The sequence below is a fragment of the Cucumis sativus genome, chromosome 6 (genome assembly GCF_000004075.3).
Source record: "Cucumis sativus cultivar 9930 chromosome 6, Cucumber_9930_V3, whole genome shotgun sequence".
NCBI lineage: Eukaryota > Viridiplantae > Streptophyta > Magnoliopsida > Cucurbitales > Cucurbitaceae > Cucumis > Cucumis sativus.
Window position 1 is genome coordinate 12,528,946 of NC_026660.2, and position 22,829 is coordinate 12,551,774.

At 32.4% G+C, this 22,829-nt stretch overlaps 3 protein-coding genes and 1 non-coding gene across 7 annotated transcripts; 2 read left to right on the forward strand and 2 right to left on the reverse strand.

Moving 5' to 3' along the window:
• Positions 1-70: 70 nt before the first annotated feature.
• On the reverse strand, positions 71-5,015 carry LOC101204469 (telomere repeat-binding protein 5). 4 transcript variants are annotated; one of them, XM_004143075.3, is made up of 10 exons: positions 4,873-5,015; positions 3,813-3,947; positions 3,189-3,725; positions 2,919-3,095; positions 2,764-2,811; positions 2,590-2,669; positions 1,868-2,112; positions 1,155-1,475; positions 950-1,013; positions 71-515 (listed from the first exon to the last, which is right to left on the reverse strand). In XM_004143075.3, exons 3-10 carry the CDS (start codon positions 3,646-3,648, stop codon positions 348-350), a joined length of 1,563 nt encoding a protein of 520 aa, XP_004143123.1. In that variant the 5' UTR covers positions 3,649-3,725; positions 3,813-3,947; positions 4,873-5,015; the 3' UTR covers positions 71-347. The 4 variants fall into 4 exon arrangements, with proteins under 4 accessions (XP_004143123.1, XP_011657147.1, XP_011657146.1 ...); XM_011658845.2 differs by lacking the exon at positions 4,873-5,015 and adding an exon at positions 4,729-4,859; XM_011658844.2 differs by lacking the exon at positions 4,873-5,015 and adding an exon at positions 4,672-4,843.
• A 1,822-nt stretch (positions 5,016-6,837) lies between these two features.
• LOC101204718 (uncharacterized protein RAB5IF homolog) lies at positions 6,838-9,791 on the forward strand. The gene is made up of 4 exons (XM_004143076.3): positions 6,838-7,240; positions 7,535-7,638; positions 8,580-8,709; positions 8,863-9,791. Exons 1-4 carry the CDS (start codon positions 7,124-7,126, stop codon positions 8,899-8,901), a joined length of 390 nt encoding a protein of 129 aa, XP_004143124.1. The 5' UTR covers positions 6,838-7,123; the 3' UTR covers positions 8,902-9,791.
• A 6,582-nt stretch (positions 9,792-16,373) lies between these two features.
• LOC101203979 (expansin-A4) lies at positions 16,374-17,914 on the forward strand. The gene is made up of 3 exons (XM_004143073.3): positions 16,374-16,612; positions 16,688-17,006; positions 17,209-17,914. The coding sequence occupies exons 1-3, from the start codon at positions 16,465-16,467 to the stop codon at positions 17,516-17,518; spliced, it is 777 nt and encodes a 258-aa protein (XP_004143121.1). The 5' UTR covers positions 16,374-16,464; the 3' UTR covers positions 17,519-17,914.
• A 2,222-nt stretch (positions 17,915-20,136) lies between these two features.
• TRNAK-UUU lies at positions 20,137-20,209 on the reverse strand. Its single transcript has one exon. It is a non-coding gene; the product is annotated as a tRNA-Lys (tRNA).
• Between the last annotated feature and the right edge of the window lie 2,620 nt (positions 20,210-22,829).

Here is a 22,829-nt window from a genome sequence, read left to right on the forward strand (position 1 = left end):
TGTTTAAATTAATAGAACGAAACAAAATATTGGCTTCCAAAGGTTTTATAGGATTAATAGTAATTAACAATTCAATCAATCCAAAGTGCTGTTGCTATCATTTAACGTCACCCAACCTGTCCACCGTCCTTCCTATGCACAATCAAATTGGAAATTTAAAATCAGAAAACAACAGAATAGATGAATTTCTTTTGACACAGATTTTTATTCATAATTTACGGGAAGAGCCAGCCTCTGCATGCAGTAGAGAAGATGAACTAAACCATATATACAACCTTCCTTTTCCTAGAGATAGAACACTTTTGTTTTGTACAGAATTGTTTTGGGATACACAAAGAAAGGAAGATTTAGATGGATTTAGTTGGAGGGGAAGAAGGCAAGTTTTCTGGGGTTGATGAGAGAGACCAATAAGCATGGGCTTTGAGGACTCTGTCCAGAAGTTGTTGCGGAACTTGTTCTCCTCTCCTTTGGTGAGGGGATATTTTTGCTGTGTGTACTAATGTCTTCCACTTGTCCTACAAAAATATTGCAAAAACATCCAAATGTGTGAAAAAACGAGGATTATTATAAGCCTTCAAGAACCCATTTCTAATGTTTCATGATGGGGATGAGTGAACTTAAAGGGAGTTAGGGGATGAGCTAAAAAAATAATGTTACCCAACACCTCATTTCATTAATAATTTGGTTTTGAGATCAAACCACATGTTATCTACTATGGCAAAGAGAGCCCAGATGAACATTTGGTCCAAAAACAGAAATAGAGAACTCATCAAAGAATGGTCAACCTAAAGAGACACCTTGAGGAGACATGTCAAGAATCCCACATTAGAAAAATCTAGGGATGTTACAATGTTTATAAGATGCATGAGCTACTTCTCTCATTTATGAATTAGTTTTGAGATAGAATTCTGTATTATCTAATAATATAGGTATAGATCAATTACCATACCTTTAAATCAACGTAAGTACGATGCTTAACATTGTCAAATGCTCGAAGTTTAACATCACGCCACCTACAGGTATATGAAGTATATGAGGATCCTAATTGTAGCATAAAAAAGTCTTGAATAAAGATGAAACTTCTTACTTCAATCTTGCATGTACTTGCACGTGGAGTTTTTTTTTAACTCATAGTTGAGGTATCGACAACTTACCTTCCAGGACCAAGTGTTTCAACCGCATGAACAAGGGCTTCCACTTCATCAACAGAAAAGGGTCTACGCATTCTGCGATGGCCAACCTCAAATTGATTAGACTTTCGACAAATCTGAACTACATTCGTTGCGCCCACATCCATGCCTGGTACAGTCACTAATAATTTAGAGTCTGATGATCTTTCCACGACTGCAGTATCGACAGGAAAGGGCACTGGCTCACGAGCACTCTCTGACGAGTTATTCACCTTGGATGCATGAGTCTCAAGCAACAATGTACTGTTATTGCCTAAGTAATCCATAGTTGGATTGGGATTGCATCTAGTAAAAGAGAATGAAAACATAAAATGAGAGTTAAAATATTCCTTTTGGAGCTAAGCCAAATATCACGAAAGTATTTCTTCTTGATTTCAATGACATGTGGGGTTGGAAATTTAAACCTTTGACCAACATGTTTTTGACAATATAACGAAAACATAGCATCCGTAACAATTTGCAAAATTGCACTAAATACGTAAAATGGCAGAAGTCTGCCTATGGTGCCACACACCACGCTATAGGATAACAAGATTGAAGTGTGCACTAGAGACATGATAGGTAATTTATGGAAGACATAGTAAAGGATGAGCATGTGCATATTAAGCCATGTGTTAATGGTTCACTTGGTGATTAGTGTTGACTCTTCATTAAATTTTATGAAGAAAATGGAATACCCGTTTATAGGCTCGAGTGTACTAATACAAGGAAGCATAGAGGGAGGCTCTTTATGGCAGAAAGACGAATGAGTTTGCGAAGAATGAGGCTCTAGTGTAAATCCCAGGCACCCATCCTGGTTATCACAAGAAATTCCAGTCTGAATTAAGGTTTTATTATCATCTCTGACCTTCTTCCCCCGGAAGATTACACCAATATGTATACCACGACCAATAATAGTGCCCATCGCCTCCATTACCGTCCTCTGCAGTATAATGGCATGGTAAGGAAGAAAAAAGATAAAGACCAAATACCAGACAATGGGAAACTACATTTAATCAATCAAATTGATGGAAAGGAGAAAAAACATTAGGTAGACACTGAAAATTTAATCACAGACTAAAGCCTAACCATCTCATCATGGAACACAAGACAGCTCCAAAAATGAAACATCAGGGTGTACATGCACGGTAGAAGAAATGTTTCCCAGAGATTGATAGATAGATACTTTTCCTCGAGGAATGCACAACTTCTTGTAAGAAGTATTGAAGTTCTAGCAAGTCATTTATCAGAATGGAGTACAGACAAAAAAGTATTCCTTTATGCTAGAGAGTTAAATACCTAGAGAAAATATATTTCCTCAGCAAGACTATACATAATAATACAGGACTTGTCCAAATGATTTATGTATCATCTCCTTGAACATACATGCTGAAGCAGAAAGTATAGTTCCCAACCATACCTTCAGTGAACTGACAGTTGCACTTTCAGGAATCTCAATGAAAAGTTCAGGTACCCTGAAAGATTTTATCCTCAGCTTCACTAAGAACAGAGAAAAAAAATCTCCATAAGATTCTCTTTTAAATGTTTAGACGCTGATCACGTCAAAGTATTGTGCATCCTAGAGAATATATACCACGAGAATCCCCCTGCTGTCCTGCAACCAAAGATGATTTCCCATGGGCTGCAAGATTTTGAAATTGTTTAAGTAAGCCATAACGAGTAAAAGAAATCTAAGCAATAAAAGCAGGAGTTCATGTTTGAAATACTTCATAATCTCCAAATACAAACCAGACGTTTCCCTTGCACTTGCATTTGAATCAGAAATTCTGTCAACAATTCTTCTATCGTTGCAATCAGAAAAGCAACCATCAAAGAGTTTCCTCTTTTTGAAAGGGATATTCATTTGAGATCTTTGGTTCTTGAAGGAGTTTCTCTTATTGAAATTAAATTTCCTTTTGTACCCACCTACAAATGAAATAGGACATGATGAACAGCTGTTAGAAACAAGCGAACAGGACCAAGTATTAACTGAGTTATCCAATAGAGCAGGCACATTACCCGATTTATTTTTCTTGACTCCATATTTTGCAGCAACCTTCCAGTTCTTTGAAGCCAATATTTTTCTTATTCTATGACCTTTAATACAAGGAGCTGTCCTGAAGGAATTTCTTGAGGTAGTTGGGTAAATGCACCCAAAGTTGTTGTCATCATCTATTACAACTACCTCTTGGCTTGTGGGACAAGGATGCTGAGGACCATGGTCCTTGCATGGGGGCACTTTGAAACCATTTTCTGAACAAATCCACATGTGTGGATTCCGGTCACATACTACTGGATCTGGAGACCTACACATTGCCATATTAACACCACTCATCACCTTCTCAGACTTATCTTTAACCATAATCTCACATCCACCATCTAAATTGCGGCCAAGTGATTTCAAGTGACTAGAAAAGGCAACTTCGTTAACAGGACATTCCATTTCAATGGTTTTCTGTTGTTTCAAATTTTCAGCCATCACATCGGGAGCAAATCCTAAAGGAGATTCTTCATGCGAAGAAAATTGTTCCTTCAAACTATAATCTTGACCTTCACCTGCAAGGCCAAGCTCAAAAATAAGAACATTTCCCGTCAATGGAACACTTTCAAACAACTTTTCCATACACTGCTTTAGAGCATTACCTTTTACAGTTGGTATCTCAAAGGATGTTGTTGGGATCCCTCTCGAACGAAAAATTTCCAGCTACAGAGGCCAGTAAGTCAAATAAATGCATGCAACTGTTTGTCGTCAACTCTCCTTCTAGTAGTACCCTTGGTCTATACCCATAGAAGAAACAAGAACCATAAAAGAAAATATAGTAAGAGTGGAGAAAAGAACCATAAAAAACACGGATGCAATGAAACAGAGAAAGATATGCACTCAAGCTGATCTGGTAGCACCTGATATCCATTAAAACCAGTCTGAACTATTAGGAAGAGCCATAGGTCAGTGACCAACTCACCGTGCAGAAACATCAAAATCTAATCCAAATCTTTTCAAGCTTTACTAATAAAATCACTCTGGTTCTACTAGATCAACGAACAAGGTCTAAACACACAGACATATCAATGTAATTGATTAATACAACAGGCTCGAGGGGACCATTGGTGTGAGAACAATTGTATAGGTAACACCATTCTACAAAACATGATCAGCTCCAAGGAATTAAATGTAACACACAATATTCATCCTTGCTGAAGGTAATAACAAGTAGTATACTTTTGTGCACGTATATTAACCTCAAAAGTCAAAACAGTAAATCACATGATCAGATACTCGTATCATTTCAAAAACCACTTATTGTAGAGTTCTAAGTCCTCGGTATTAATTAAATTACAAAGGATAAATGAAATGTTTTTGCAGTGGCTGAATTGAAAAATACAAACCCTCGGAATTCCAAAACACAAATAGACCCCCAAAGATTACAAGTTATCAAGATCAGAACTGGCAGCAAAATCTTCTAAAAATCCATAACCCATAAAAGTAATGATCATCACTAACAATATGAAACACGAATCAGATCAGAATATCATCAGCCATCCAAAATTGCTTGCTCACCAACATCTATCTTCCGACAATAATTACATACAACCATCAAAGTTCAGATCTTTTCAACAATAATTCGAAATTTAGGAAGAAAAAAAGAAACTCATAAAAGAAAACTGAAGGGGGGGTGGGATGGGAATCGATGGGTTTTCTTACCAATTTCTTCTGTAGTTTAATTTTGATTTCTACTCGCTGTGAAAATACCAAAACCCTCTTCAAAATTTGCCAACCTTCGCTTAAACCCCAAATCTGAGTGACTCGTTACCGAACCAACCGGTAGACCGCTCTTTCAAACCAGACGGATCCACGAGTTCTACACACGCTATGAAATCACAACACGTGGACATCTCTAATTTTAGTCAAATTCCAAATGTAACCCTTCAAATGAAGGAAACAACTCTTTTCTCTAGTGTCTCCCAACTGAATTTATTCCACAAAAGTCTTTTTGTTTAATATATTGTAGAAAGTGATCGAAGATAGAAAATATAAAATTGTAACTCTAAAAATTGTTTAGTCATCGACTCTATAACTTTCTGTTTAATATGTTAATAAATCAAATTTCTTTGGTCAAACTATTTGACTTCAAATTTTGTGTCAATAGATTTAACTTTTTGAAAATTTTAAAATAATAATTGATTCAAGATGTAAAATTGTTTTTTTTTCTCTCTCTCTCTCATAAAATCCATAATTTTTTTCACATAAAAATTAACTTGATACTCATTGGGCTACATTAAGGAGTATGGTTAGAAAGAGAGGCAACACTACCATAATTATAATAGTAATTCTTTTTTCGCACGTGTGTACCAATGAAAGTGGCTTCAATTGTGAAAAAAATATATTCATATTATCTGAATTGCAAAAGAGAAAGGGAAAAAGGTTAAGGGATTGATGTGATAACGGCCGCGGGAATATTCTTAAAAGATAGAACTGACGGCGAAATAACATTTCACTGCCGGCTTTATTCACGTTACTTGACGGCGTTAAACTCGTCATGACGATGTTGTACATCCAACGTCGTCGTTTTCTTCTTCAGGAACATCGACCTAAACGCTACTCTTATCTCCTCAACATATTTATGGGTAAAATTACCTTTTGTTTTTTTCAAAAATTAACAAACTATTTACTATGTTCATCTCCATCGTTTGAAACTTATTTAATTTTCGTTCTTATATTTCAAACGTTCAATCATAATCTTTATATATTCAATAAATCTTAAATTTAATATTTCAAAATTAATTTTTATCTTGAAGAAAAAAAAATGTAGTTTTCCTTTCTATTCTTTATAAAATGGATGTGTGTAATAATTAATATAATTTTCAACCTTGAAAGCAAGATCACGGAAGACTAAACATGGTTTATAAAAAGTTGTCGGTATTGGAGAAAGAAGTGAGGTTTGTAATATTTTTTCGTTAATTGCATTGAGGTTGGTTTTGTGTTTGTGACTTGCTACGTATATTTGTGTTGTGACTGGTTAAATAGTTATAGATCAATTATTCTTTAACTGTGTGTATTTGTGCTAAATAAAAAAAATGAATATGTTGTTTATGTTGTGACCGGTTGCATATATTTTTTTCGTTGTGACTTGCTACATAAATAGAAAAAAATGCATATATTTGTGTTGTGACTAGCTGCATAAGAAATGAATGTGTTGTTTGTGTTGTGATTGGCAGATCAATTATTCGAATAGCATATATTTGTGTTGTGACTGACTGCATATTCTGTCTTTTATTATCTTACGATGGATTATGCCTAATACCAATTCAAAAGAAAAATGAATAATTGATAATAAACCTTGAAACTACGTTAAAAGTAATTAAAACAAAAATAGGTATTAGTCTCTTAAAAAAATTTAGGTAAACACTTTTTTTTTTGGACACTTCTTTGATTTGGGAATACAAAAACAATGCAAATCAAAAACTTCCAAAGAATTAAACTTCTTGAGAGGGGAAAGGGTCATAAGATTTGGTCTTGGAGAATCATTTAACCCTTGGGTGGGCTCGCTAATAAACTATTACTTTTAGTAAAGGGCCAGCCTGCATTGAGAATTGGGCTATTTTGACACCACCTATTTAATGGGCCGGCCCAGATTCAAGTGGCCAACGTTATGCCGTCATCTTCTACACATGCTCCACAGTCCAACGCCAGAACAGAAGAAACCAGCAGAGAGACGACGATAGATTCTTGCTTTTCAGTGATATGACCGCTAATGAATCCTTCAAATCCAAGTTTCTTCTTCGTTGATCCAACCGTTTTTCTCTATCTTCTTCCCTGAAATACAGTGTTTCTTTTTCCGACTGTAGCATTTTATCTGCGCTTTTCCTCCCGGCATCTAGATCTAAGCTTACTGTAGACTCTTTGGTTGTTTCTATTCGATTTTCCCGAAGAGTGATTGATTGAATTATCCGGTATGAAAGAAGCAAAACCGGTTAAGTTCAATCTTCATCAGCATCAAGATCATCAGAATGGTCATTTGGCTCCATTCAAGCTCGCTAAATTAATCGATCCAGAAGCCTCATGGGACAAGGTACTTGATACTTTAGATCTTGGATCCAAATAGAATTTGTTTCTAATTGTCTCTTACATCGTTACTATTTCTGCTTATGTTCTCTGTTGTATTTAGGAGGGATTAGGAGTTAAGTGTTGAAATGTTGCAATTGAAGTAGAGATTTTAATTTTTTGAAACGCCATGTTCATTAAACTCTTGATTTATAAAGGAAACTGAAAACTGTTACTGTGACTTTATCATCTTCCCAATTGGTATGTCTACTTGCATTATTGAATATTGTTCTTAGTTTCTGTTTAACAAATTTGTCAATAGGACCAACTGGGAGATGTTTTGCACTGGATTCGACAAGCAGTGGCCGTTATACTTGGACTGTTGTGGGGATCCATACCTTTGGTTGGAGGCATTTGGTTTTTAATGTGAGTTGCGTAATCCAACTTTCTAAAGACTTGATTACTATGAAAGCCATAGTTATAAGATAAGATAATTTGACGTTGCAGATGAAGTGTTGGTTATCTATAAATACAAGTGTGTTTCACATTGATGTGATTTTATTTCATGGAGTTGTTTTTTCCCTTCCTTTAAATGTTTTTCTCTCTTATGAATCCATGGAATGTAATGTCTATAATGTTTAAAAGTAATTGCTGTGGTCGTTATAGTACCATTTTTAAAAGCAGTGATGCTGATTTAGTAGTACTCTTCTTTCAATAAAACAAATGGTCAGTTGTAAATTTAGCAATTAGGCTAAAGTATTAACAAATATAGTACAACATAAAATAATTTGCAAAATTTAGTTAAACTCTCGAAGTTTATTAGTGATAGACCATATCATTGATAGGAGAGTAGTTTGTCACTTATAGGAGTAAAAAATGTTGTTATGCACTAAATTATCAAGAATACCTAAAGTGCTACAGTAAAATAAATTTATTTTCAAAATTAGTCTAAATTCTATCATTTACCATTTTTATCTTAAAAAAAGTTTCCATTTTTGTGTGTGTATATATAAATGATGAGAAACTACGTGGATCTTATTTTAATTAGAAAGAAATCATAGTTGAATTGATTTTTGATAGCTAAAGTAAATGAAAAACATAAGGGCAAAAGAGTTTTTTTTTTTCCACACAGTCATTTATAATTCTGTTAAAATTACGATAATTCTTAACCATTTGACTATTCATTCACAAGGTTGTTGTGTTGGTCCTTGATCATACCAACACGTCAATTGTCCTTTCTTAATCTTCTTCCTTCTTCTCTCTCAGTAGTTAATTTTGAATCATAGGAGTATTAGCATAATCCAAAGCTAACACCAGATTTCTGAAGTTTTGTATGTTGTCTTACGGATGATGGTTTCCATTTTCAGTTTCTTGGCGATATCAACCAGTGTTGTATATGGATACTATGCAATGATATTAAAAGTCGATGAAGAAGAATTTGGAGGCCATGGAGCTCTCCTCCAAGAGGGCCTTTTTGCTTCTATAACTCTCTTTCTGGTACTTCAACATCTTTTTGTTCTTCTTTAGGTTTATTGAGTAATACAATGCATAATTAATCAAACATTTCGTCAGGAAGGCCTTGTTTTGCTAACTGCTAAGATCAGTCTACTGACTAAGACAGCTGACTTCATTCTCTTCTTGATTTTTCAGCTTGCTTGGATTCTCGTATACAGTCTGGCACACTTTTGATTGGCGAAGAATGATTTGACATCCTGAAAATTACTTGGTGAAGTTCCAACAATGAACTTGGTTATACTTGATGCCCTGCTTATTTACGAATGCTTCTAATTGATGGCTCAAATTTTATTTTTTTTAACATTCATCATGTGAACAAATTGATTTAGAAGAGCAGGAAAACTTTAGCTTCTGATAAATGGTGATAGATTGATTTTCGATCTCAAATTCATTGTTGACATTCTCCAAAGGCCACATAGAGATGATGGGCTATGGATGTAATCCTTGTTAAGACTATCACCCTGTATTGTCATCAATTAATAGTTAGTCAGGCACCAATAACGTTGTGTACATTTGATGGTCTTAAGCAATGGTTTCTTTTTCCCTGCACCATCCTTAGAGAAACCAGCAAGCAGTTTATGCGTTGGAAATATGAATGTGGTAGAATGATACGAGTTCAGCGGTATAGAACATTGTTTTTGGTTGGATTGAATGATTTTTCAACTGAAATAAGTTCTGTGAGATTGCCTATTATGTCACTTGATTGGAACTTAACATTATGAATCACTAAACCATAGGGAACGAAGAGGAAGCTTCATTTTCTTTACCTTTCTCTCTTAGCGTAGCTTTTCTCTGCTTTTTAGGAAGAGGGATAGAAAGACTGCAAACTGTCAGAACACAACAATGTGGACGACTTAATCGAGACCAAGGAGGTTGGAATCATTAATATGTTTTTATAATTAACTTTTGTTGGTTGAAGTGTCTTTATAGATCAGAATCATTGTTGGGATTCTGGAGAATATAGACTAATAGTTCTTCTTTTCTTTTTTCTTTCAAATGTGTAGTTAAATGTTAGGTCCATCCTTTTATACTCCATCTCTAGTTAGTTCTGTTTCTTAGAATCATTCTTATGTCTGCAGCCTCCTTTGTTGACTGCAGTTAGTATGTTCCGAAAGATGGAAGGTGAAGAGTTGATTTGACTTATTTTAATACGACAATCATATGAACGGGAATCAAACTTTCCATTTCTATGATAGAAGGGTCATGTTAATTATTATTGAACTAAGCTCAGTTTAACAAATTTTTTAGTTTTTAAGACTTGAGTCTTGATGAGAAATGAAACAGAGTTGGGATTCCAACTTGATCTGATTATCTTTTTGATCCTTTTGTCGTAATATTGGTTTTTATTTAATTGATTTTGGTTAATAATGAATGAGATGTGAAAGACTAAAAGTTTACTTCATTCATCGTATACAAAAGAACTAATTATTAGTTAAAGTTGATTAAAAAGTGTAGTTTGGGGACTCATTTCTTATTCTTCTACACATCTCCACAACAGTATCATATAATCTATTTTAAAGATAAATTTTGTAACTTTGTTTTTGGTTTCACTCTTTTTCTTTGAGTCTCTTGTCATACAATCATTTAGTTGAACTCATGTTTAGATAGAACTCTTCCCAAATAATTCTGAAATAACTCTAGTACCAATTGTGGGAGATAAATGAAACACGTCATAGTGACATAACCTTATGAAGTTTGCTTTTGGTTTCATTCAAAGGGTTTCGTACCAATAACAAATTTTACTTTTACCCTCCTATATCAACGCAATAATCCATTATAGGACATTAGTCGCACGCCCAACACTAACATTATTGTATTATAAAGCAAATTTTACTCATTACTCTACACCCTCAGTTTACAATTCAACTTTTATATGACTCACAAACCTAGACATTCTACTCTACCACTGATTTCTGTCTATAAATCTGAACAAAAGCTTTGATTGCACCAAACATAAAAAGAAAAAAAAAAGCATTTGGAACAAGACAGGATGTGTCCCATTATGGACAATGCTTCTTCTCTCTCTCTCTCTTTTGCTTTCTTTCCTATAATGCCCACTAAGCTGACCAAATTGCAGCCTCTACCAAAATTAGCATAAAAAGCTGCTCTATCAATGCCTTTTGGTCTCTCTTCAATCTCTCCCAACAAAGTTCTTAGCCACTCTCTAGGAGACCACTAAGCACCATCATACTCTTTCCTTTGCCAAAATGCATCATGTGGTCTTCACCTGCACCTTCCCCTAATTGGTATTTGTTGGATTTAAACCTCATGAGATGTATTCTAGGTTTAATCTTCATTCTTTGTCTTTAATTTTGGGCTAAAGTATTAACTTGCATGACACTATTACATGGGAAAAAGTCTGATTAGCATAGAGAATTGTTCATGCCTCCATTCTTTTCTTGTCATGATAATAGCATTTGAGAATAGTACGAGGTTCACAAAATAAATTAATTATGTGTTAGATCATAAGCAAAAGTAGTACTACTCGAAATTTTCCCGCACCATACGTTCACTCAATACATTTTACAAATATTTATTTGAAGCTTTAATGTAAGGATTGGAGTTGGTGTTTTTCTTATATAGTTTAATTGTAGAAAGTAGTTAGTCTTCCCAACTTATAATTCTTGACTATCATCTTACTTTATGATTTGTCTTGTTCACACACACACAAAAAGAAGAAGAAGTTTCAATTTTTATAACAATCCAATTTTAAATTGACATCTTTAAAGGTAAATTTTTTATTTAGAAAAGAAAAACTGCACGAAAAAAATCCTTAAATCCAGGGAAGAGAGAATGGATATATTTATAAAATAATAGCATACATACAATATGATTTCAAAAGAATAAGATGATCAATATTGATTTGTTTATTCCACTAATGCATGTTCAATAGTCTTACCGTACAAATGATTTGCTTGACATTATATTTGCCTATATAATTAGTTACAACATGATTGATTCAATATAATATAGTGGATTAAATGTAGCATGATCATGCCTAATAACCCCTATTGCTTAACAAAAAAGATAACTTCAATTCATTTCCCACAAAAACAAGCCCTACTTTTTATGTTGGATTAAATTATAATTTGTGTCTATTTTGTTTCGGATTTATTAAAATTACAAATCTAGTCTGAATTAAAAAAATGGATGAAATTTAAATATAAATCTAATATGGTAAGTTTCAAAATTTCACAAAATACAAAGTTAAAAAGAAATTATAATACAATGTTTGTATTATTAATATGTGATGATAATGAAAATGAAGCCATAATTGGCGGCACACCGTTTTGGACTTCCATTGTTTCTTCCATCTTTTGATTTTTCTCTTCTTTTCTGTATGACCAAAGTAATCTGTCTTCAACCACCATGTGCCCAATGCCTGCTCTCCATATCATAAAACATTAATCATTTACGTAACAATATTTGCTAAATATATTATTCAACCAAATGTATCCTTTCTTAGTACACAATAAAACTATTGTTAATGAAGTCAAACAAAATACAAACCCATCCAACTCGTATTGTCAAATTCAAACCTAATTTATTCATAAAGGGATCAAATTATTTAATCTATGTATCGATTTGAAAATTTGAAATAAAATAGGCTTTGTTTTTTTTTTTTAATGGTGAGAACGTGATGATGAGTGTTCCACCGCCTTTAATTAGTTTGTGTTAATTTTGATGGGTTTAAAAAAGAAATAAATATGATTGGATTTAGGGTTTTGACTTTAGAAAATAAAAATAGGAATGAAGAGATTAGAGGTGTTGTTATGATTAGCAATCACATGGTGGGGAGCGTCAAGCGTGAATATGGCCACTGCCAGCTTCCTATTACTATTAATTCTTCCTTCCACCTCGCTTCTATCCCAAAACAATCTATACTTACTATCATCAAATCATCATCCTCTCGTTTTATTTTATAATATCTAACTTTGGTTTTTTTTTTTATATATTACTTTGGTACATCTCATGAAATGTTTATTTAGTTTAAGGGTATGATACACTTTAAATCATAAAATTAATTTAAAAACAAAACTTTGTGTGAGTTACGTCAGCAGGTACGGAAATAAGATGGGAGGTTTGAACCCATAAAGCCCATAACCTCACCTCACCTTTACCAAATTCCTACAACTCCGATCCCCTCATTTGCTTCATGTATTCTTTTACTTTTTTCTTTTTCCAATTTTTAAATTTAAATCTAAACAACTTCTTCCATGAACTTTATATTTTTATTTTAAATTTAAATTAACTACTTCTGAGAATTATATCTTTTTTTAAAACAAAAGAATAATTCTTAAATATTTTTAATTCATTTTTTAAAACATACAATATGTTTCTTAAATTAGTGTATCAAAATTTGAGCTTTTTTTGTGTGGTGATATTGTTGTATAATTGGTTGTAAATAATAAAGAAAGAGAAATGAATGTGTGTACAAAACTACTAAATTCAAAGGTTTCACATTGATGTTTGACATAAGACAATATATCAAATATTGATTGGGTTTATGCATTGAAAGCCAATGTGAAACCTTCCATCTAATTATTCCCATCTTTTTTATGTCCCCTTTTACAATATTCACTCATACTCCAATCAATTTGTAGGGTTGCAAAATCAAAATATTTAACAACCAAATATATGCTTCAAACATAATTGATCAAAATAGTTTAAATACTAAAGTCTTTTTAAAAAAAATTATTTGTAATTACGTATAAGATGAATAATAATAGAACTACAAAACAAACAAAAAGTGAAAATAGATGATGATACATTTTTTTTATTGTTATTAGGTTAATATTAATTTTGCCTTTTAAAATATTTCACTAAATTGGTTATTAAGGTATACGTGAAATTATTTTAAAGATTTAAAAAAAAAAGAACTTTTTTAATAATGCAAAATAAGTTTGATTACAAGTTTTATGAGTGTATATTTTATAGTTTTGATTCACTGGTATAAATGAAATGCATTATATTTAGGATTTTTGTTATATATGAAATAAAGAGATGAAATGTAAATGATAAGATGCATGAAGTAGGTAGGGGTGAAGAGATATGAAATGGGGTGCTATTGATCATCCACTAATGGGTCATGAGACCACTCTATATAAAAGATAAAAAGATAAAAGACTTGTTTCATGCTATCATTAATAGTCTAAATTAGTAGATTGTTTTGCCTACCGAACACGCCTCATTCACCCTTTCCCTTCACACACAACATTCTTCAAATTAACACTCACATCAACCATAAAAATGTTTTTAAATATTTAAATACCTATATCTTCCATATTCAATATCCTTCTTCATCTTTGACCAACTTAATGCTCTAGTTTTGCTTTTCAAATTTATTTGTGTAAAAAAATAATATATTAATTAATTGATGGGTTAAAAGGTATTGTGAGAGTGTGAGGAATTAGAAAAGAACGATGAGCATAAGAATGGTTTTATGAAAATGATAGGAAGAAAGGAAGGGAAGAAGTGAGGAAAAAGAATTGATAATGTATATAAAATTGTAAAGGGGAAAAGAGAATAATTGGGTGGAGGCACAAAGAAGAAGTAAATGGAATGGTGAAAGAAAAAAAAGAAGAGAGAAGGGAAAGTAGGGGGATGAATGTTTGGGTTTGGGTTTGGTTTGGCAGTAAATGGGTGGTGGCTCGAGAACCCAACCCAACCCAACCCAAGGGGTCAAACTTTGTTCAAACAAACAACTTCCCAGGGGAAATTAAATGCAGCGTGGATTGCGGAGCTATTGCGGAGCCCACTTGTAAAGCCCCACGTCAGATTCTTTAGTGCCTTCTACTTGCTTTGCCTCTTTCTCCTTCGGCCCCACCACCAATCTCTAAACATAAATAAAAACAATTACTTTCTTTTCTTTTTCCCCTCTCCCCTTTTCTTTTCCTTTTTTCAAATATTTAAATTATAATCCAATCACAGCCGCTTATCACGCCTCATCTTCCGATTGACGCAAACCTTGTATTATTATTATTATTATTATTATTACATACACACTCCATTATTATTAAGTTCGTTTATTATTGGTATTAAATAAAAATATTTCTCTCTTCCTCCTCCACTTTCTTCTTGTACGAGCTCGTACTCTCTTTTCCCACCCTCATTTATTTACTTTTACATTAAATTATCTCTCTACCTAAGTTTTCCCTCTAATCTCTATCAATATTCCTTTTTTTTTTTTTAATTTAATATACCTAGATTATTATAACTCAACCACAACAACTTAAAACTATAACAACTTACTCCTTATCCTAAAAACTCTCTTTTTTCTATCATCTATCTAATCTAATCTCTCTTTTTACATGGTATAAAATCAACCTTTACTAATCTATAAATATTTTAAGTTTCTACTCATTTATTATACATTTATAAAAGGATTCAAAGTAAAATATAAATTTAAAGCAAATTTGTTTCTATTTTGGGAAGAAAAAAAAAGTTAGAAGTTGGGCATTGGTATCAACGATTTCACTCTCAATTCCTATTCACATTCCTATAGTCAAACATGTCATTAATTCACACTGCAATATCTTGTTTTGACAACTACTTTGTATTTTAAATTTTTCATTATTTATTTACTATCATTCTCATTTTTTTTAAGAAAATATTTCAACTTTCGTCTAATTTTAAAATTTACATTTTTAATATTCTAAATCTTATTTTTTTTAATAGGTAATTTGAAAATTAAATTTAGAAACAAATATATTACAAACAACAAATTAAGGGTCTTTTTGGTAAAAAGAATCTAAATTATGTTTTAAGATTTACTAAGTTTAAGTAAATATCTAGTTTAGGGTGAATACTATGTATTTATTTGAAAATTGTTTTCAAATTTTGTGATTAAATCAGTGTAAATTCAGAAAATAACAATTTAATATTTTTATTGTATTTAAAATTCAAAGATTTTGAACTACAAAATTTTATTAAATACATGTAAAGTATTTGGAAATAGATTATATAATATTATAAACTCAATTCAATTTTTAGTACAATAGGTAACATATTATTAATTATATACTATTACAAAATAATAATTATATAAATGCTTTATATTATATTATAAATTTGGTTTATATTATTTTAAAAAATATATAACGTAATTCATATAATTTCCTAAAATCATATAAAATAGTTCATTTGTAGAAGACTATTTTTAAAGTTTTTCCAACCATAAAAAACTGATTAAATTTAAAATTTAAGCAGAAATTTTAAATATATATTGTATATATAAATAAGCAAGATTAATTTTAAATAATTTTTTTGCTATGTATTATATATATGTTTTGGTATGCATAACAATTATTCTTTCAAGTCGAACACAAAATTTAGTAAATACCTATCTAAAAAATATAAAATGCAATTTTTTTTCTTTAGTCCTTTGTTTTCAGATTCCCCCAATTTTGTCCTAAACGTATGGTTCAACATAAATCATTATTAACTTATTTAAGAACTTGTTTGAGGCTAAATTTTGGGTATAATTAATTTCATTTTTAGGTTAATGTGTAATTTAAATCATTAAAACTAAGCTATATATATAAAGACAAGTGGGGCCTAAACTTTTTAATTAAAAATATTTGATTTTTGTAAAATTACAACTGCACTGTAGCAATTTTCCCCCCTCTTTCTCCTCCATAAGTACTCCACCATCTCTTTCCCTTACCCATCATCTCCTTTGTCTTCCCTCCCTCTCTAACCGCGTTTTCTCTTTCACTTTCTCCATTAACAAAAAACATGGCCACTCCATTCTCTCTCTGCATTCCCCTTCTTCTCTCATTTTCCCTCCTAATCGAAGCCAGAATCCCCGGAGTTTACTCCGGCGGCCCATGGCAGAGTGCCCACGCTACTTTCTACGGCGGCTCCGACGCTTCCGGCACAATGGGTACATTTTAGTTTAACTCCTTCAAACTCTACTTCTTACATTCAATGTGTATATGCTTAACTCCCAACTTTGCAGGTGGAGCTTGTGGGTACGGGAATTTGTACAGCCAAGGCTACGGCGTTAACACCGCGGCGCTTAGTACTGCGCTTTTCAACAAGGGTCAGAGCTGCGGCGCTTGCTTTGAAATTAAGTGTGCTAATGATCCAAGATGGTGCCATTCTGGTAGCCCGTCGATATTGATTACTGCTACTAATTTCTGCCCGCCGAACTATGCTCTTCCGAACGATAATGGCGGCTGGTGTAATCCCCCGAGGTCTCATTTTGACCTCGCTATGCCTATGTTCCTTAAAATCGCTGAGTACCGCGCCGGAATCGTCCCCGTTTCGTACCGCCGGTAAGTCTTTTGCGAATGCGAATTAATTTTGAAGGTCCTTAAAAAATGTATGGGTGAAACTTGAAAATAATGTACGAGTAGAAAGTAAAAAGTAGAAGTAGGGATTCAGCATTGAAGTAGGGTGATACTAGGAGAAATGATAAGATATATGATGGATGTTTTAGTACTATGGGCTCTAACGTTTGGGTATATAATTACGCAGAGTACCATGCCGTAAGCAAGGAGGAATCCGGTTCACCATCAACGGGTTTCGTTACTTCAATCTGGTTCTAATAACGAACGTGGCAGGGGCAGGGGATATCGTGAGGGTGAGTGTGAAAGGAACAAGAACCGGTTGGATGAGTTTAACAAGAAACTGGGGACAGAATTGGCAATCCAACGCAGTATTGGTGGGTCAAGCTCTTTCTTTTAGAGTGACGGGCAGCGACCGACGAACCTCAACGTCATGGAACATTGCCCCCGCTCATTGGCAGTTCGGCCAAACTTTCACCGGCAAGAACTTCCGTGTGTAACCCCAAGTTAAAAGAGAAAAAGAAGAATCTGTTTTAACTGTGGTTAGGTTACTTTGATTTTTTTCTTTTTTTTTAAGAAAATGAATTTCCATTTATAACCTTTGTGGAAGTGTTTGTTTTTTTTTTATATGAGACTGAGACTAATCTGATCTGAGCGTAATTAGGAGCGAGGATCGGGGGGGTATTATTGGAAGAGTGTATTTTGACTGGGGTTGGGTTATGAGGTTTACCGTTTTAAGTGATGGGAAGGCTGAAGCGGCTGAATGAAGATTGTGGCCCGCAGTCTTGGTTTATAGATTAATTTGAGTCTTACAGATTTATTTGTAGTGATCTCTACTACTACTACTGCTACTTCAAATTATTATGTGTGTAATTTTTCTGTCTTTTCTTTCTTTCCTTCCTTTTCTATTATACATTTTAATTGAATTGTACTATTGTTGGGATTAATTTGCCTCTCTTTATTTCGCTTTTCCCATAGTATTTTGTTAATCTGGTGTTTGCTGTCAAGTAAATAGATGGCAACCTTAAGAGCTAAGTGCTTAAATGTTTTACTTCCATCCTTAAAACTCCAATTAATCTGGAACACTTGTAACTTTTCATACATTCAACTATGTATCTACAAATCAAAACGAATTTAAGTATTTTATTATCAAATTGTAGTAAAATGAGTACAAATCAATGTCTAAACATGAGTATTTAGTGAACATCCATAATTTAGGAGAAAAATTAGAAAGAAGTGTAACAATTTAAAAATATATAAGATCAAATACAAATCAAACTCTAAATTATATATATATATATAAAAAGTTGTTTGAGTAATGAATGGTTTGTTTTGGTAGGGAGTTAATGCATCTTGTGAAATGAGAATCTTAATCTAAATGATAAAGGTTTGGAATTCACTAAATAAAAAAGGTTGGTGGCGAATTTGTAAAATGGAAAAAGTAATGAAAAAAAATGCAAAGGTATGAAATATTTGAAATGAAGAGGTAAAGAATTGTAAAGAGTGAAAAGGGGAGTGGATAGGAAATCATGGTTTAGAAGAACTAAAAAAGACAAAAAATGTGATATTAATTTGAAGAAATTTGTGCAATTGGCTAAGGTGTGCACATGGGTGGGGTTGGAAGTTGGAAGTTGGAAGCTTTTATAATCATATTTTCAACTTCCTCTTTTATCTTTTAATTTCTTCTTTAGCACCACTTTCAAAAATTGGCACATTGGATACCCACTAACCACTTTCCATTACAAATCTGAAGTAACAATGAGTATTGCAAAAACAACTGCTTTGGATCCCATCACCTAATTTTGGTTACACCATTTTATATAGAAATTATAAATAGATAGCACTATGAAAATGGGTTATCTTTTAAATCAAAACTTTCATTCATCCAAATTAAATAAATACGAACATGCATATATAAAATATGTTACAATACTTTTTTGTTAATTATTCTTAAAAAAAAAACCCAATAAATATAAGGTTAAAATTTATAAATATAATAAACTGATAAAATATTTACGTTCGATCTCACAAAATGAAAAAATTCACGATACTGATCATTTTTTAAATATTTCAGGTTTGCTTTTCTTTTCATCGTCTTTCTTTCTCTTTTTTTTCTACAATTCTTTTTTTTTTCTTCAAATTTTTATGTGGTTCAAATCTCTATTTGCCTCTGCCATTCTATGAGTCTCATCCTTTTTATGTACGACATCGTCACTCCCTTTGACAACATCTATTAATTCAGAAGTGAATTTGAAAAGCCATATTCCGATCGAGACGTTTTCGAGATGTCCCTAATAACCAACGAATGACAAGTGCTTTTCCTTGTGTGGATCCTATTTCAATGGGAACTTGATGAGTTGATTCGCCTACACGTCTTGCCTTTACGGCTATCACGACAATTTTAAAAAAATTTCATCGTGGGCCAGTAAGTTTTTTCGTTTTCGAAATTGTTATAAATATTTTGACACTTTGTTATTGTTTTTGAAAAGACCCCAAAATGAAATATAATAATAAAATTTAACTAAAATAACCTAAAAAAGAATCTCTATTTACATGTTGGACACAATATTACTATAATATTCACAAAAGTCCTAATGGACTACATATTTACACAAATATCGAGTCTAAATGATAAAACTACCCACATTTAATATTCATATTAAAAAAAAAGAAAAGAAAATACCAAAAGTTGAGAGATCTCTATTTCAAAAAAATATATAATTGATTATCATAGAAATTTTAATCCACATTTATTATTTATATTAAAACTTACCTATTTAGTCTATGCATATATTTATACTACTATACAGTATTATTTAAAATATAAACAAAAATTATTTAAAACATATATATGCACTAATTGAAAATAGATGGAATGTAATTATATTATAAGAAAGACAATGTTAAACGAAAAATAATACGTGACATATCATCACCCACCCTTGTACGATACTTCACAATTTCATAAGTAAAATTACTAATATGAAGCAAATATGCAAATCTAGCACTACTAAAAAACAAGGGTTAAGGAAGCCCAACATTAATAGTGGTGGGCCGAATGTCATTCTCTCAAAATTCCAAACTTATAAATTGGATGAAGAAAATAAAATATAAACGACGCCGTCTGTGGGAATCGAACCCACGACCACATGGTTAAAAGCCATGCGCTCTACCAGCTGAGCTAAGACGGCTACTTGTCTGATGAGGTCACATAATTATATTAATATTAATATTAGTTGTTTTAATTATTCACTAATACCTTCCGTCGTTACTCCAAAAAGCCTTCAAATCTTTTAATTAAGAAATTTCATCATTTTAGTTTGGGTTGTTCTTGCTAATTAATAACCACGGATGTGTTAGTTACACAAAATTGTAACTTTAATCATATTTAAACTTTACTTTGAAAACTGCTTTTTTTTTTTTTACATCAATAGCAAGATTTCTTATGCGTGTGAGGTTGAAAATCCAAATTTGAATAGAGTTTCTATCTCGACCCAACCTAATTTTTTAAATTTGAATTATTTACTTATTTTATTAACTTAAAATAGTTAAATTTGTTTATATTCCCACCCAACGTATCTATTATAGAACTTCAAACAAAATCACGATAATATGAATTTAGGTTATATGGACAATAACGGAGCGAGTATTTAAAAGTGTAATTCAAATTCAATCTAATATTTCCAATTTGAAACACTGTTATGGAAGTTTATTAGATAGGAAAGAAGTATAAATTTAAAAGTAAGTGATTTAGGTATAGGGGTTTTAATCTGGAAGTTAATAGTAGTGGAAGTTAGGGTTAGTTGAATTGTACTATTTGATGTATAGTAATTATATATGTTAACACTATTGGTTAGATGGTCCCATGGATGTATTATTACGCAACTACAATTAATAAAAAGCAAAAAAATTGAAATATTTTCAAAGGACAAATAGCGAAGGAAAAAAGATGCAAATAAGGAATAGTTTTGTCCTGACATGTGATTAATGAGGGTGTAAAATGTAAATAATAAAAGGCATGGTTATTTATTTTCACAAAAAAGGGGACTTAATTTTCAAACCCAAGTACATAAACTGAGCCTACAAAACCAACTAGGTATAGTATGCTACCTAAGTACTTACTCGTAGATTGTTCCTTTCCCATTTATTATATCAGATTAAATTTGTTATATAAATCCAACCCATCTTAAACTCCTCTTCTTACCACCCTCCATAACGCATATTAAATCTTTAAATTTTTAAGAATTATACATACATACACACACACACATATATATATATATTAAAAAGAAAAAGTTGGTGCATCAGATAATATTTTGATTGGACAAGAGATTAACCCTCGTCATTGGTACGGCCTAAACCAATGACATGGGTCCCATTTTATTTTTCTATAAATCTAAAACCTTTTGCTCTCTTTATTTCCCCACCTGATCTCCGGTCTCTCTCTCCCGAATCATGTCCGGCGTTTGGGTGTTCGACAAAAATGGTGTGGCTCGTCTGATATCCAACCCAACCAGGGAATCGTTCGAGTGCAAGGACCCGCCCCATCCAGGCACCGCCACCGCCCCAGGGGCTCGTCCCAGGGTCCTCGTCTACCTTCCAACCAACCAAGTCATACGGTCCTACGCCGAACTCGAGCAACGGCTCGCCGAACTCGGCTGGACTCGGTACCCAAATTTGGCCGAAGCTGATCCCCAAATCAGATCTTTCAAACCGCTCTCATGACTCCGCTCACTTGATTTCCCTCCCTAAGAGCTTCGCCAAATTTAAGCCCATGCATATGTATGACATTGTTGTCAAGAATCGCCATTTCTTTCAAGTTCGTGATCCCACCTCATCACCAACTTCTTTCAATTAATGTCCTGTCTATACATTTTCACTTTCTTGTTTTTGCTAGTCTTTTTGTTTTCTTTTGCATGCGTTGGTTCAACAATGCCCTCACTACTCTTACCATAAATATATATATCTATATATCTTTTAATGCTATCATAATATGTTCAAAACCAAACTACAAAATATATAGTAATATATTTTGGAATGAGAGCGTTCTTTGTTATCAAGTAGCATCTTTGCAACAACCACATTGTTAGAGATAGTAATTAAGCTTGTAATAAAATTTCAAATAGTAAAATTAATTAGTGATTCACATTAGTTAATGTAATACCATGATATATGACTCCAATAATTAAATCTAAGTTTTGTTATATTTATAAATTCTTTTAAATTGTATCTAATTCTTTTAGAATTAATTTTTATATTTGCAATTATTTCTGGATTTAGTATAAAGTTTTTTTTATATATATAATGTTGGGTTTTGATAGCTTTTTTTAGTTTGTTTTTATTTATTTTATTTATGTAATATGGTAGGGGAAAGTATTGAAACCAAAAGATTGAAATTGAATTAGAAAAATTGGGATTTGATATAGAAGTAAGAAAAGGTAAATCAGCTACATGTCTACTGTTGTTGTGTGAATAGGTAACAGGTGATTGAGAGCTTTTACTTGATAGCCTATATTTTGTAGCCTTTTTTACTGCCCCAATTCTGTTGACTTATAACCCTAAGAAAACAAAACTCTCTAATTTCATTTCCATTCATATTATTAAATAAAAAGTACTCAACTGCCAGAATTTATTTTAAGTTAAAATTCGAATATATTTAAGGGTTTATTGATTGCGCTTTGGTACTTGAAGCCCTTTTTAGTTTTTTGTTTGGTACATATCTACTTTTATGTTTCCTTCTTTGGGCAACATTTCTTTGGTTTAATTAAAATAAAAGTTGTATTAATAATTCTATCTCTATTCTTAGGTCAG